At 43.1% G+C, this 15,359-nt stretch overlaps 2 protein-coding genes across 6 annotated transcripts; both read left to right on the plus strand.

The window, feature by feature from the left end:
* On the plus strand, positions 1-4,100 carry LOC107386147 (zinc finger protein 135). Its single transcript, XM_015960352.3, has 2 exons — positions 1-1,145; positions 3,052-4,100. The coding sequence occupies exons 1-2, from the start codon at positions 377-379 to the stop codon at positions 3,858-3,860; spliced, it is 1,578 nt and encodes a 525-aa protein (XP_015815838.3). The 5' UTR covers positions 1-376; the 3' UTR covers positions 3,861-4,100.
* A 147-nt stretch (positions 4,101-4,247) lies between these two features.
* On the plus strand, positions 4,248-13,780 carry lrrc2 (leucine rich repeat containing 2). 5 transcript variants are annotated; one of them, XM_015960354.3, is made up of 10 exons: positions 4,248-4,812; positions 6,321-6,462; positions 7,218-7,348; positions 9,647-9,720; positions 9,790-9,946; positions 10,082-10,218; positions 10,320-10,465; positions 11,798-11,950; positions 12,023-12,198; positions 13,383-13,780. In XM_015960354.3, exons 1-10 carry the CDS (start codon positions 4,677-4,679, stop codon positions 13,430-13,432), a joined length of 1,302 nt encoding a protein of 433 aa, XP_015815840.2. In that variant the 5' UTR covers positions 4,248-4,676; the 3' UTR covers positions 13,433-13,780. The 5 variants fall into 5 exon arrangements, with proteins under 5 accessions (XP_015815840.2, XP_015815841.3, XP_070411700.1 ...); XM_015960355.3 differs by having other exon boundaries at positions 6,324-6,462; XM_070555599.1 differs by lacking the exons at positions 12,023-12,198; positions 13,383-13,780 and adding an exon at positions 11,269-11,327 and having other exon boundaries at positions 11,798-11,872.
* The last annotated feature ends 1,579 nt before the right edge of the window (positions 13,781-15,359 follow it).

The following is a 15,359-nucleotide window of genomic DNA, read 5'->3' on the forward strand; positions in this document are numbered from 1 at the left end:
GAATCCAGTGAATTCTCAACCATCTTTTCATCTTTTTTTGTTTTTAACTGAGTTCTTGTTTGTGGTGTTTTTTTAATTTTCTGCCTTTTTCCTGAAGTGTAGCAGAAAAACATCCTGAAGGCTGATGGTTACAGACCTCAATGGATTAAAACATCCTGCGTCAACATTTCAACATTTTAGCGGGAACCCGACGCCAGAAAAGAAGTCCGGTGTGGGACCGTTTTAGGATGGGATCAACCCCCGAAACAACTCATGTGAGAAAAGGAACCACAGAAAAGTTTGACGTGAAATAAAGAAACAGTCGGAACCGACGGTCGGAACCCAAACAACCGGAAACGGACTCCCAGGAGCGCGAGGCTCAAGTCTGGATGACTGGATGGAGAGCGCAGATTTGAACGTTGTGGAGGTAACGGATGTGAATCCCGATGAAATATTAAGAATCATCAAAGACATTCATTCTTACGCCTGTAAGGAACCTCCTGCAGGAGAACCTGGGTCTCCAACATCGACCAGTCAGGATCCTAACCGGTCCAGGAGCTCTGCTGAGGTTCTGCCTCAGATTGAACTCCAGAAAAAAATCATCCAAGCTTTTGCTAATAGGATCAACAGCAGGTCAGGTGGAATAGAGAAGATGATCAAAGGTATCTCAGATGATATTCAATACATAGGTAAAGCTCTCCAGTCCTTCCACCATCAAGCTTTGCGTCTTCAAACGGACAACGAGAAGCTGACCAGAGAGAATGGGGAGTTGAGACAAAAGATGTCAGAACTGAAGGTCTTGATGAGCAAACAGGAAGCCTTCAGCCGTGGTCTTCATCTGGGGCTTCATGGTGTCGCAGAAGACTCTTCAGAGGATGTTGGAGAAAAGGCCAGAGAGGTTTGTAAAGCGCTGGTTCCAGAGGAGGAGAAGGACCGGGTGGCAGCAGAGGTGGACGACGCTCACCGTCTGGGTCTTCTGAAGGCAGGAGGAGACCCACGACCCATCATCATCAGGTTCACATCAAGAGCCTCCAGAGAGCTCACACGGAAACATGCCGAGCAAAGTGACTTTCTGCTGAGTCGTGGTTTCAGGTTGGAAGAGAACGTCGGAGATGAAGCAGCGGGACGCCGTGGTTGGTTAGAGGCGGAGATGGCGGGAGAGGAAGGTAAGATGGCTTCAGCGAGGCCGAGAGGACCATCAGGGTCCAGACTTATAGAAAAACAAAGATTCACTGTTCCTGTTACCTAAAGACGCTTAACTTCTCATCCAGAATCTTCCTTATTGTGATGTCACAAACAGGGACGTTATGAAACAACTCAAAACCAAATATCGACGGAAAAATTGATGGTTGTGTTTTTACTCGTGTTTATAAGGCAGTAGAGATCGGTATGGCAACACAAAATGATTCAAAAGGTGAATTTTGTCTCCTTCAAAGATAATTCCCATCCGCAGCGAAGATCCGTTTGGGCGTGCCGTCTCTAATGAGAAGGATCCTCAAACCAGTAGTGGATGTTCTCTAGGAAGGTGGAACTCAGGTTGGTGCTCAGCTGGAGGACATTCAGAAGGAGAAGCAGGGGAGCTGGAGCGCTCAAATGACAATAAATATTTTAATGGTGCAAATAAGAAAAACTAGATAGTTCTTTATGAGTCTAGAGTGGATTCAGCAGGAAAAACACTAAACAGTCAGGGAACAAGCGGGAATGAGTTCAAACAAAAGAGGAATTCCACAAGAACTAGTCAAATAAATGACTTTCTAAACACAAATCCGACTTTTACTGAAGGTTTCCCTTCTCATCCATCCCAAATCCTCAAATCAATTCCCTAAAAATAATTTAAATAATTGAATAATTTTCTAATGTTTGAAAGAAAAAAGATTTCTTTACCCAATAATATTTTAATAAAATGCAAAGCCCAAATGTTTGTTTATGTTTATGTATTTAGCAGACGCTTTTGTCCAAAGCGACTTACAAGTGATAATCGGCATGTTGCCCTTGAGGCTAACAACAACAACAACAACAACAACTTGACATCAGTCATGGAGAGTAGGGAACAAGGAGTGGACGGTAGAGAGGGGGGGGACAGGTGCAGGGAGGGTGCTAGTTTAGAAGATGCTCTCTGAAGAGCAGGGTCTTCAGGAGTTTCTTGAAAATTGAAAAGGAAGCTCCTGTTCTGGTCGTGCTTGGAAGGTCATTCCACATTTGTGGAACGATGCATGAGAAGAGTCTGGATTGTCCTGAGCGTGGTGTAGGCACTGCTAGCCGACCATCCTGTGATGACCGGAGCGGCCGGGCCGAGACGTAAGCCTTTGCAAGAGGATTCAGGTAGATGGGAGCCGTACCATCTCGGACTTTGTATGCTAGTGTTAGCAGTTTGAATTTGATGCGTGCTGCTAGCGGTAGCCAGTGGAGCTCAATGAACAGAGGGGTGACGTGTGCTCTTTTTGGCTGATTGAAGACCAGACGCACCGCTGCGTTCTGGACCATTTGAAGAGGTCTCACAGTACAGGCTGGAAGACCAGTTAGAAGGGCATTGCAGTAATGGAGGCGGGAGATGACAGATTGCACCAGGAGCTGGGTGGCATGTTGTGTTAGGTATGGTCTGATCTTTTGTATGTTATGCAGCGCAAAGCGGCATGAACGAGCAACAGAGGCAACGTGATCTTTAAAGGTCAGGTGTTCATCAATCACAACGCCCAGATTTCGAACTGCCTTTGAAGGAGCCAGAGACAGGAAGTCATTTTGGATTGAGATTATGAATGATTAATGTTCTAAAACGTTTCATAAAAGATTTTTATGATTATTGCTCTGATACCAAATCCTTCCAAACAGAGTTCGCTCCTGCTGATCCATGAAGTGGGATCGTTCTGTGGTATCCGAGTACTTCTGGTATCAGAGCGTCCCTGTTTCTTATCGTTTTGTCTTCTTATCATATGTTGAAGAAAAAAAATCCTTCTGAAGCAAAAGGAGACGACATTCCCTCCAGGAACAAACCCGATAAACATCCAGATCAAATGTGTCTAACTGCTGTTAACTTCTCACTCACGATGAGCCCTTTTGTGTTTCTTTTTCCAGACTTAACAAATCCGAACGTCAGACAGGAGGAGAGGGACCAGGATGGAGAGCTGTTTGTTTGTGAAGTGTGTGGTGAAACGTGTCCAGACAACGACGCCTTATCGGTCCACGTGAGAGGTCATGAGAAGAAGTTCCTTTGTTTCATCTGTGGGAAACTATACGGGTCCAGCCATACATTAAACACACATCTGAAGGGCCATTTAAAACCCCGTGTATGTGAAATCTGTGGGAAAGCCTTGCACTCCTACTACAGATTAAACCTTCATAAAAAGATCCACACTGGAGAACCGTACAGATGTGAGATCTGTGGGCTCGGTCTGCTGCAGAGGTACAGTCTGTTGAACCACATGAGGATCCACACCGGAGAGAGGCCGTTTCCCTGTCCAACGTGTGGGAAAAGATTCCACTCCATTTCCAGGTTAAGTCAGCACAAACGGACCCATTCAGCCATAAAGCCTTTTGGTTGTGGATCCTGTAAGAAGAGATTTAGAGAAAGGAATAATCTAATCCAACATCAGAAAATCCACACCCGTGAGAGGCAGAGTAGGGATGGAGTCCCTTCCGCTCGTTCCAGCAGCGAGAAGGAACGGTTGTACCGATGTGACGTTTGTGGGAAACGTTTCTGCCAGAAACGGTACGTGCCGATCCACATGAGGATCCACACCGGGGAGAAGCCCTTCGTCTGTAGCCAGTGTGGGACCGGTTTCACCCAGAAGGGAAGTTTGAAGGTTCACATGGAGATGCACAGACGGAGAGTCAGTAAAGACGGCTGTTTGAGTCTTCACTCCAAAATCCACAACAAGGAGTAGTTTTCTTGCCGGAAAGGTTCCATAAGGAAAACCTGATCCGTCCAGTTGGAAGAGCGGAAAACACTCAGGGAAAGAATGAGAAGGAAAACCGAGTTCAACAGAAGTTTCAGATATGGAATGTTTTAGCTGCCAAGGACTCGAAGCTTTTTGTTCTTGTTACTTTCAGACTTTCTAATGTTGAACAAAGATGTTTTTACGTTCATCTGAAAGCTAAAATATTAATAAAGGATTTATTTCTGATTCTGAGATGTTTTATTTTCTATATTTGCGGCACCTGGCCTAAAGATCATAACTATTAAACTTCACTTTTCAAAAAGATAATACCAGCACATCCTTAATGAGCCCTGAATGAAACATTAATTTCACTGAATTTATGTAAAACACATCAGATTATGGAGCTAAAATAACAGCAATAAAGTTTGTTCATTTGAAAATAAACTAAAGGAAAAAAAACTAAAGTATAAGTTTTAATCCTGAACTTTGAAATAAAGATCTAGTTAGAATAATAAGTTAAACTTAATTTTAGTTTGAATTAATACATTTATTTTTAAGATATTTCTACTTCATTAACACCAGACATTATTATTTAAAAAAGATTTCTCTTTGAACTTTTCACCTCCAGGTATGAATAAAGGAATTTAAAAATGTTAGAAAAAGCTGAAAACTAAAGGTTTTGCCCTTTCGCCCTCTGGGAGGCGTCCTGGCGTCATCAGAGGAGTTCCAGAGGAAACACGTCATGATGGTCTGGGGACACATGGGGAGTGTCAGTGTACAGAGTCATGTAACACACACACACACACTGCAGGTAAAAATGCAATGTTGGGTCACACACACACACACACACACACTGCAGGTAAAAATAGAATGTTGGGTCACACACACACACAGTCAGGGCGCAGATGTGTGTGTTTCAGTGTCAGTAAACAAGCCGGAGAAAGCAGGAAACTAACAGGTAGGACCTGAGAGTTCATGATCCCTGCTAAAAACACACTAATACTAACACTAACACACATTACTCACTAGTAATATTAGTGTGTAATAGTGAGTGTTGGTGTGCGTTACTAAAACTCACACGCACTACTCACGAGTAGTATTAGTGTGTTGTCACGATGCGAGTGGGGGGGGCAGGTTAGGACCCAAGATGCAGAACCAGGGAGACACGAGGCAGGAGTTGAAATAAACTTAAAATCCTTTGTTAGGAGCGATGGTCCAAAAGTAAATCCAAAAGGCAAGAAGTCAACACCGAAAACCCAAAAATCCTAGTATGAAAAAACCAAGAGACCTAGAGACAAAGAGCTCACTTAAAGAGCTGACCTGGAGGCCTGGAGGCCTGGAGACCTGGAGACCTGGAGACCTGGAGACAACTCTGACACAAACAATAGACCGACAACACATTGAGACGCGGACAGGGTTTCATACACAAAGGGAAACAATCAGGGAGACGGGTGACAGGTGTGTGGGGAGTAATCAGAAGGGATCAGGTGAGACCAATTAACTGAGTGGGGAAAACTGACTAGGTAAAATAAATCTACAGATGAGTGAACTCCTGAAAACCTGAAAACAAGCCACCAGAAGAAAGACACTAACAGGGATGGGATTACTACATCAGAAAACACTACGGGGAAACCTGGAGGGACCTGCAGACCTAAAGGGGCACAGAAACCAAAGAACACCTAAAGGGAAAACCTGGAGTGGGCACAAGGAGACACATGAGGAACACACAGAGACACATCAGGGGAACCTAGAGAGGGATGGAGAACACAAGGAGACATGAGGGAGATGCAGACTGCAGACCATGACATATGTGTTAGTGAGCATTGGTGTGTGTTAGACTAACACACCAATGCTCAATAACACACACTAATATTAGGACACACCTACTCACAATCATCTGTCTCCATAGTCCTATCTTCTACATCCTCTAACTTCACACCAACTAACTTCTTGTTCTCTTTCACCAAAAATCCATAAATCTCCTTTTAGGTCTTCCTCTCAGCTTCCTGCCTGGTGGCTCCAACCTTAGCTTCCTTCTACCTGCAGACTCTAATACTAAAACACCATAACTCACAGTAACACACATTTTACACACACTGATGATTTGTCTTCAATATACTCAGATTTTTTAAGAATATCTTGTGAAGCCAAAATGAGCTTTAACCTATCAGAGGACGTAGAGATGCTGTTCGTCATCAGGAGTCAGTCAGGAGGTGCCTCTTGGTCTCCTCCTGAAGGTTTTCCAGACAGATCCAGATCTCTGGAGGGATCTTCTCTGGTCTGGGAACTCTTGGATCCTCCCTCAGCTGATCTTGGATCAGTAGAAGAGAATAGATGAATGGAAGAACAAATAAAATATTTCGAGTCAGTTTAATCAAGCAAATGGTCCAAATGTTGCAGAAAAAGGACAGAAAGAACTTTTAAATAATTTGTGATGATGAGTCTGGCTCCCTGATCCTCCTCCAGCAGAGATGGGTCCAGAGAGGAAGGTGGACGTTCCGGTCTACGACCTGTCCTTGATCAAAGGGATCTGGGAAGTCCGGGTGAAGAAATACAGACAGAAACAGAAGAAGGAGCAGGAACGGGTGGAGAAGAGCGCCCTCGCCAGGTCAGTGAAGCAACAACACGTCAATGTTTCATTAGCCTCCTGATGCCTTAAAGCAGAGGAGTCCAACCCAGGTTCTGGACTGACCCAGACCTGCTCCAACACACCTGGATCACCTGCTCAGCAGCTCAGAAGAAGCCTTTAATTACCTGACCAGGGTTGGACTCGGCTGACTTAAAGGGACTACATCTACATTAGAGCGTGTTTCTGGGTACAAGCCATAAATAATTCCTCACCTGCGAGCAGCAGCAGGGCTGTGCTCATTCCCATCCATCCCTACACTTCAGGCTAAAACATGGAAAAGTAAAATATTATAAATTATTTTGATGTAGGGAGAATCAAAGTAAACGACTTAATGAGCTGAAAGCTGAGCTCAGGAACGACTGCCGCGCCTCTTCCTGCTCCTGCAAGCTTCACTACAGCTTCAGCAGATCAGGTTCTTAGAGTGGAAACAGGATCCAGATGTCTGCACATCTGGGATAAGTAATGCAGCCTTCGAAGATTTCAGCGAACATTAAAACTAAATGAGTCAAATGTTTGAAACTAACATGCAACATCAGCCTGTTTACAGCCTGAGTCAGAAACAGCTGATAGTGGTGAACTCTGAGTGAGGACGCTGATGTTAGTCAGATGAACACATGATGTTATTTTTATCCGTCAGTGGTGGAGCAGGTCCCAGCTTCCTAACAGCAGAAAGGTCACATTCCCTGATAAGAAATCAGATCATCTGGTCTGATGTGTCATGCTCCTGTCTGCAGGATCGATCAGGAATGGCAGTATCGGATCTACTGTAAGACCCTGAAGCCCACAGAAAAGCACCAGCTGCACCAGTACCTGGAGAGATCCACTCAACCACACACAAGTACCCACAACACACTACTGCTCACAGGTAAACAAACCTGATGTTCCGGAACTGCGCTGCTCTGGGTGGCTGCATGTTGGAGTAGCTCTGTTGACTATATGTAAGTTTTGCCTTTTCTTGGACATTTTTACTTCTGGTTTCTCAAGAAAAACTGTATTATTTTGGACATTTTACTTTTCTGTTTCTGGTGCTGTGAAGCTTGGAGGATTTTTACTGCTATTTTACCAAATGAGCTAAAACGCAAGAAGCATGAGTGCAGAGCGGGAGCAAAACGGAGACAGAGAAAGAGGAAATTCAAACCATCTCTTCCATCAATCATAATAGGCAATGTGAGATCACTGGCCAACAAGATGGAGGAACTCCGAGCCCTTTCAAGGACTCAGCCAGAGTTTCTGCAGTGCAGTGTTATGTGTTTCACTGAGACGTAGCTGCAGGACCATATCCCCGATTCCAGCGTCTCTCTGCCAGGATTCCTGACTGTACGAACAGACAGAGATCTGAAGAGGAGCGGGAAAAGAAAAGGAGGTGGAGTGGCAGTGCTTGTCAACAACAGATGGTGCCATCCAGGTCATGTTTCAGTGAAATGTCGTCTCTGCAGCCCAGATGTTGAACTCTTGGCAGTAAGTTGTCGCCCATATTATTTGCCAAGAGAGTTCACCAGTGTTGTCTTGGCAACTGTTTATATTCCACCTTCAGCCATTGCTGAAAGTGCATGTGATGCCATCAGTTCCATTGTCGCTAAGCTACAATCCCAGCACCCCAATGCATTTGTGGCTATATCTTGTGATTTTAATCATGCCTCGCTCTCTGCTACACTTCCAACATTTCAACAGTTTGTCAGCTGCTCCACCAGAGAAAACAAGACATTGGATTTGTGTTATGTAAATGTAAAGAATGCATACATGTCCAAAACAAGACCTCTTCTGGGACAATCAGATCACATTCTTGTTTTTCTCTGCTCAGAATACAAATCACTTGTTCAGAGGCAAATTGTGACAAGAAGAACTGTGAGAAAATGGTCACAGGACGCTGAAGAAGCCCTGCAGGGTTGCTTTGAGACCACAGATTGGATGACTCTCTGCTAAGGATATGAAGAGGACATCAATGCCATGACTGGATGTGTCACTGACTATATAAACTTCTGTGTGGACAACATCATACCCACCAGAACAGTGAGATGCTTCGCTAATAACAAACCCTGGATCACCAGTGAACTGAAGAATCTGTTAAATGAGAAAAAAAGAGCCTTCAATGAGGGAGACAGGGAATTATTGAGGAGTATACAGAAGCAACTGAAGCAACTTTCTACCTGGACAAGGTAGAAAAAGAAGAAATAAGGAACATTGTAAAAAGCTGTGGAAACAAACAATCAACTGATTATGAGGACTTGGATATGATGACTGTAAAAGCTATAATAGAATCTGTAACGGATCCGTTTACTTATATCTGTAATCTGTCACTTTCAACAGGAATTTTCCCTGACGCAATGAAAATTGCTAAGGTGGTTCCATTGTTTAAGGGTGGGGATAAACACAATTTCTCCAATTACAGGCCGGTGTCAGAGACCTGTCATCTACAGAAATACTCAGATGACTCTGCAGTTGTCGGGTGTATCAGAGATGGACAGGAAGCTGAGTACAGAGAGCTGGTGGAGTGCTTTGTGGCATGGTGTGAAAACAATCATCTGACCTTGAACGTGAACAAAACAAAGGAGATGATTTTAGACTTCAGAAGAAACAGGGTGGAGTCAAACACTGTTTCCATCATGGGAGAAGAAGTGGAGATGGTTGAGGAATACAAATACCTTGGAGTTTACCTGGACAACAGACTGGACTGGAGAAAGAACAGCGAAGCCATTTACAAGAAGGGACACAGCAGACTGCACTTCTTGAGGACGCTTAGGTCCTTCAATGTCTGTAGCAAGATGCTGCAGATCTTCTACAAGTCTGTTGTTGAGAGTGTAATCTCTTCAGCCATCGTCTGTTGGGGTAGCAGCATCAGAAGCAGGGACCTGAAAAGGCTCAACAGCCTGATAAAAAATGCTGGTTCTGTTCTGGGGACGACTGTGGAACCGCTGGAGGAGATAATGCAAAGCAGCCATTGTAATATACAACAACTCTTTGATGACTTGATTATTATTATTATTCTGAGCTACTACAGCAATCAGTTTCCCTCTGGGATTAATAAAGTATTTTTGAATTTGAATTGAATTAACATCAATAAATGTGTAAACAAAACCCACTAACATCAGTAAACAGGTAAAAAACAAACAAACACCTGATTACCCTTCTGGTTGTCAGACTCAACAGATCCAATCTGTTCTAGGAGACCAGCAGCAGGAGGAGAATGATTTGGATCACAAGAACCTGATCTTCAGGCTGGATGGAGATCGTTGGATGGTGAGTCCACGAGTTTCTCACGCGTTTTGTGATGTTCACGTCTGAAGACCAACTGACCCGGTTCTGCAGGACTTTCCCAGAGAGCTGCAGTGGATGACCTACCTGCGGGAGTGGCACATCTGGGGGACAAGAATCCGTCAGCTACCGGACTTCCTGGTTCTGTTCACCCAGCTCACTGTGCTTGAGATAGCCAAAAACGCCATCACAGATCTTCCTCCGGAAATCGGTGAGATCCAGTTAATGTCTCCACCCTCAGAACCTGACCTGAGCCCGGTGGATCAGAGGGGAACAGTTTGGACCTGATTGTGGTCCACTTGAGCTGCTGAGCCGAGACAGAACCACCTGACTGCTCTGTGTCCAGGGAAGCTGGCCGAGCTCAGGAGGCTGAACGTCAGCTACAACCGTCTGTCCAGAGTTCCTCCAGAACTGGGATCCTGTGAGAAGCTGGAGAGACTGGACCTGGCAGGAAACCACAACCTGTCTGAGCTTCCATTTGAGGTGAAACAGACCGGGCCTGGGGTTCCAAATGTTCCATCAGTTAGTAGTTTTTGCGGTGGTGGGTTACTATTGATGATGTCATCGTGTAACTCCGCCTCTAGCTCAGCAGCCTGAAGCAGCTGGTTCACCTGGACATCTCCGAGAACCGGTTTATCTCCATCCCCATCTGCACCTTGAGGATGACCAGCCTGCAGCTGCTGGACTTGAGCAACAACCAGCTGACCGACCTGCCCCAGGACATGGACAGGTGAGTGATGATGTCATCATCCCCGTAACGTCCAGAAAGGGTCCATTTTCACCTACATATTTACCCACATAGTGACCGGTCATCTACAGATATAATTCCATTTTCTAAGCGGATTTTATATTCTATCTTCTACAACCCAGAAGGTTCTGGTGTGCTTGTTTACATTCCATGAAGACAAGATTGTCAGCCCGCGTCTCCAAACAAAGCTTTCCTCTGATAAAACCGCTGGATTCCAAACTCTGAATGAAAAGTGAACTTTTACAACTCATAAATTAAATAATCAATAAATAATCATATGGTTGAATGAACCAGATGTTATATGAATAATAATAATAATAATGTTTGAATAATCTGTGCCTAATCCAGTGAAGTTGAAATGAATATTATTGTAATGAGGGTTAATTATAATTTAGTCGTCATTGGCAGTGAATGAGTTTATAATCAACTCTGTAGTTTATAGCAGACAACAAATTCTTTTACACCCAGAACTCACAGGTTCTTCCAGAGACAAAGGTTCTGACACACACATACACTCCATCACATATCATTGTTTATAGCTTGTCATGTATTATAATTAGTCTATAAAATAAAGTTTATTTTTAATTATATACCGTATTTTCCGGACTATAAGCCGCTACTTTTTTCCCACGCTTTGAACCATGCGGCTTATAATGAGGTGCGGCTTTAGTCAACCAGAAAGGATGGATGCTGGAAAGTCTAATGAAGGAATGGTTAAAGGAGTGCTACGGAAAGCGCCCAGGAGGATTTTTTTCACAGTAAAACGGCGCTGCTTGTTTTCCCAGCTTCACGCCGGGACGATGACAGCAACACGGAGAGCGACACCGACATCGCCACAGAAAAGGTGTGTGACGAAGCTCTTCTGAGGCTGTTCAACTCCGACACTGAAGAAGATGATGACTTCGGTGGTTTCAGTGCGCAGGAGGACGATGAATAAACTAATCAATAACATTTTTGTTTTGTTTGATACTGATCAGTTCAGTTACGTTCAGTTAAACTACGTTTTCTATTCAGTAGATATCTGCGGCTTTTAGCCCGGTGCGGCGTAAATTGAGGTGCGCTCTATAGTCCGGAAATTACGGTAATTGATTCTGTCTGAATTAATACAAAGTGTGTTATGGTCACTGGATAAGCAAAGAATCCTAAATTCTTCTTGTTAAACATTCAAAGATCAATCAGCTTGATATTCTATATTTATATAAAGTCATCACATCTTACTGGTCATAATTAAACCCTCCAGTTCTTCTACATCATCCCACGTGGAGGCTTTGAGGAACTGTAGCTGAAAGGCTTTGGTGGTGTTTGTTCTTTCAGATTGGAGCAGCTGGTCACCTTGTTCATCCACAGGAACAACCTGTCCTACCTCCCTCTGTGTCTCGCTAACATCTCCACCCTCAAGGTGATCGTCGTCAGCGGCGACGAGCTCACCTGCCTCCCGACCAAGCTGTGCAACAGCCCAGACATCAAGTACACAGACCAACAGAATCCAGTTCCTCAGAACGGTCGCAGGTTTTCACCGGAGCATCTCTGTTCCCACAGGTTGATCCGTTTGTTCGACAACACCGCCAGCGAAAAGAGGAAGAAGAAAAAGGAGGAGGAGAAGAAAAAGAGAGAAAAGGAGAAGCAGAGAAGGTGGAAGGAGCAGAAGGAGGAGGTGAAGGACAGCAGAGAGAAGGAGTTCATAGAGGTTTACATCGGCTCGCTGAAGGACCGAGGTGAAACGAACTCTTTATTCTGGGTTTTGTTCTTAGTTTCTTTTAGGTTTTAGAATTTCCTATAAAAAAAACGCACTCAGATACTCTCTGAAACACTAGACCTGAGTCTACAGCAGCAAAACTAAAGGGATGAGCCAGGATAACCCAGTATGTCCTACATGGTCCATAGCAGTGTAACTAGGGTAGTCTTGCCCTGATCCATAGGAGGAACAGTGAGGAGGTCAGCGTAGTCGCTGCTCCTCCTCCTCAGAACAAGCCAGCTGAGGTGGTTAGAGCATCAGAAGCATCAACTGACCGCATCCCTGATAAAAGGGAAAAACACAGCGAAGCTTCATATTTTAGAGTTTCACATTAGCAGAGAAGATTTTAAAGCTTCATGCTTAAAGGAACCCAATAAAAATATGATCTTGATCAGATGGATGAATTATCCTGTTAATAAAGAAACCTTCCAGTTTAGCAGAACCAGAATTATGAACACGTTTTTTTTTGGGATTAATGACAGTCTGGAAACTTTCTTCATGTGCTGGAGACAGAATGTTGAAAAGCTCAGTAAGTCCCTTGTGTGTTCCTGCGTTTAAAGAGCAAGTCACCCCCTACCAGAGTCTAACTCCACTCCCACTTCATGTTTGAAAAATGCAACACATGCTGTTGCCAGGCAGACCGAGAGGGCGGAGCCGCTAACAAATACACACACACACAGGCTCACGACAGCGTTGTGACATCATAATGTACCAGTTTACATCATAGCATACCTCTTAGCCAATAGCGGTGGCAGATTTAAATTAAAATACAGTGCAGACTTTTCACCTGACAACGGCACAACACTGCCAGTTTTAGGCAGAATATTTACATTTTAATTAAGATGCACTGAAGTGCCAACTTATTGACTACACGTGTCTGCAGCACGATTAGACACTCGTTTATTTAGTTTATCAGCAAAAAAAAGTTGATTTGGGGGTGACTTGCTCTTTAAGTAAGCACAGCAGAATCTGGATGTGAAGCTAAACAAAGAACAGGACCAGATACGGTGCCCTGGGGTACACCAGAGGAAACATTTTTAAATTGCTAATCTTTTGGAATAAAAGTAAAACTTTTAAAACCCCAAAAGTTAGAAGAAAGTTGTGGAATACCCCAGTCTGTGGCTTTTAATCAAATTTCTGCTGTTTTTATTTGTCCCAAACCAGACACCGTCCCCTTCTCCACCACAAAGGTGTCCATCTCCTGCCTGTTGTGAGGAAGAGGATGAAGAAGTTGGAAGTGAAGGTTTTGATTTTAAGTTTCCAGAGGAGCTCTTATTTTCTCCTGTGCTTCTGCAGTTTATTTCCTTTAAGAAAACATTTAAGAACTTTTTAGGTATTTGTCAGCCGAGACCAAAACGAGGCAAGCGAGAGAGCAGGACGTGAAGAATGATGTAAAGTTGAAACTGCTTTTGAGAGTTTTGTGTAATTAGTAGTTTAGTTAGAAAAAAGTTTGTGCTGAAATTTTAAATATGAATTTAAAAATATAATTTTGGTTAAAGAATCTAGTAAAACCTGTCATATTTAACCAAGTTTATTCAATAAAAGATTCCATTTTTACCGAAGCTTTGTGAGTGACTCAATGTTTGTGGATTCTTTTAGTTTATTTGATTCAGATATTTTCTTTTAAATAAAACCTTTAAAGAGCAAGTCACCCCCAAATCAACATTTTTTTTGCTGATAAACTATACGAATGAGTGTCTAATCATGCTGTAAACGTGTAGACAATAATTTTGTAGTTCTGTGCATCTTAATTAAAATTTTAAATTTGTGCCTAAAACTGTAAGTGTTGCGCCGTTGTCAGGTAAAAACTGTGCACTGCATTTAAATTTAATCTGCCATCGCTATTGGCCAAGAGGTACACTATGATGTTAGCTGGTACATTATGATGTCACAATGTCGTTGTGAGCCTGTTTGTGTATTTGTTAGCAGTTTTGCCCTCTCGGTCTGCTAGGCAACAGCATTTGTTGCATTTTTCAAACAGGAAGTGTGAGTGGAGTATTACTCTGGTAGGGGGTGACTTGCTCTTTAAGAATTGATTTCAGAGCTACTGTAGATTACGTCAGATCTGCTCCTTTGATCAATTTGATGTTTTATGACAATAAAGAAAATTTTAGTTTTTAAGGTGACAAAACACAAAGGAAAAACATATTTTTTCTGAATTTATGAACGTGATTTCTATAAAAGCCTTTGGAAATAATCCTGGCAGATGTCACATGCTCTCTGTGGGGAAGCACGGTGGCGGCAGAATCATGATAGGGTGATTGAGCTGAAGAAACTGACCTGGAATCTGCATCAAGAACCCCCTTCCCTTTCAGAAATGCACTTAAGATATTTATGAAACAAACTGAATAAAACAATAAAAGAAACAAAATAAGAAATCACAAAGAATAAATCATTCTGATGAGTGGAAATAAAAACAAACCAGATGTTTACAGTTGTTCGTTTTTATTGTCATAGATATTAAAATTATGTTCTTAGGATAAAATTGCAAAAATGCAACAAGAAGCTTTTTTCAGCATCTCAGTTTATATAAAAACAGATATGAACATGAGTGGAGATAGGCACACGGTCAGAGAAATTAAAGTGCAGCAAATGTTCTGCATCATGTAGACGAAGGAGACGGCATATGTTACTTCCCGTTGTCATGGTAACAGCAGCTAAAACACTTCTCTCAGTAAACGGTTCAGAAACAAAAAGTTCAGATGAATTTCTCATCATGTCGTTCAGTCTGGCGGCCATGTTGGTGCTGCCCCCCCCCCCCCCCCCCCCAAACAGAAAAAATTTAACCAATGATTTCAGCCTGAGAAATGAGCCCATCTGCAGCTTTAAAACAAAACAAGGTGATCAGACTCTTGACCCGATTTAAAAATAAATAGGATTTATGTAAAAATAACAGGCAGCTGATTTGTTTTAGGCATCAATTTTAATTCATGGAAATAATTCAGTTCTTTTTAATACAAAAGCTGCAAAGCATCAAATCTGAGAAGCTGAAAACAGAAAAGTTAAATAAGGACCGGAGTTTTGGCCTAAATGTTAAACCGGCCGTTGTCCTGGGTCGGCATTCGGACCAGATCCTGCAGCTGCAACAACAACATGAAGCCTAGAACAGGACGAGACATTCACGGATGACTCAGCAGAACT

Source organism: Nothobranchius furzeri, chromosome 10, assembly GCF_043380555.1.
Source record: "Nothobranchius furzeri strain GRZ-AD chromosome 10, NfurGRZ-RIMD1, whole genome shotgun sequence".
Taxonomy (NCBI): domain Eukaryota; kingdom Metazoa; phylum Chordata; class Actinopteri; order Cyprinodontiformes; family Nothobranchiidae; genus Nothobranchius; species Nothobranchius furzeri.

Excerpts from the sequence above, each read along its gene's own strand:
- lrrc2 (XM_015960354.3), top strand. The coding sequence starts at position 4,677 with ATGTTGGGTCACACACACACACACACACACACTGCAGGTAAAAATAGA. Across the intron at positions 4,813-6,320 it reads AGAAAGCAGGAAACTAACAG|CAGAGATGGGTCCAGAGAGG; the intron begins GTAGGACCTGAG and ends ATCCTCCTCCAG. Across the intron at positions 11,951-12,022 it reads TGCAACAGCCCAGACATCAA|GTTGATCCGTTTGTTCGACA; the intron begins GTACACAGACCA and ends CTGTTCCCACAG.
- LOC107386147 (XM_015960352.3), top strand. The coding sequence starts at position 377 with ATGGAGAGCGCAGATTTGAACGTTGTGGAGGTAACGGATGTGAATCCC. Across the intron at positions 1,146-3,051 it reads GGAGATGGCGGGAGAGGAAG|ACTTAACAAATCCGAACGTC; the intron begins GTAAGATGGCTT and ends TTCTTTTTCCAG.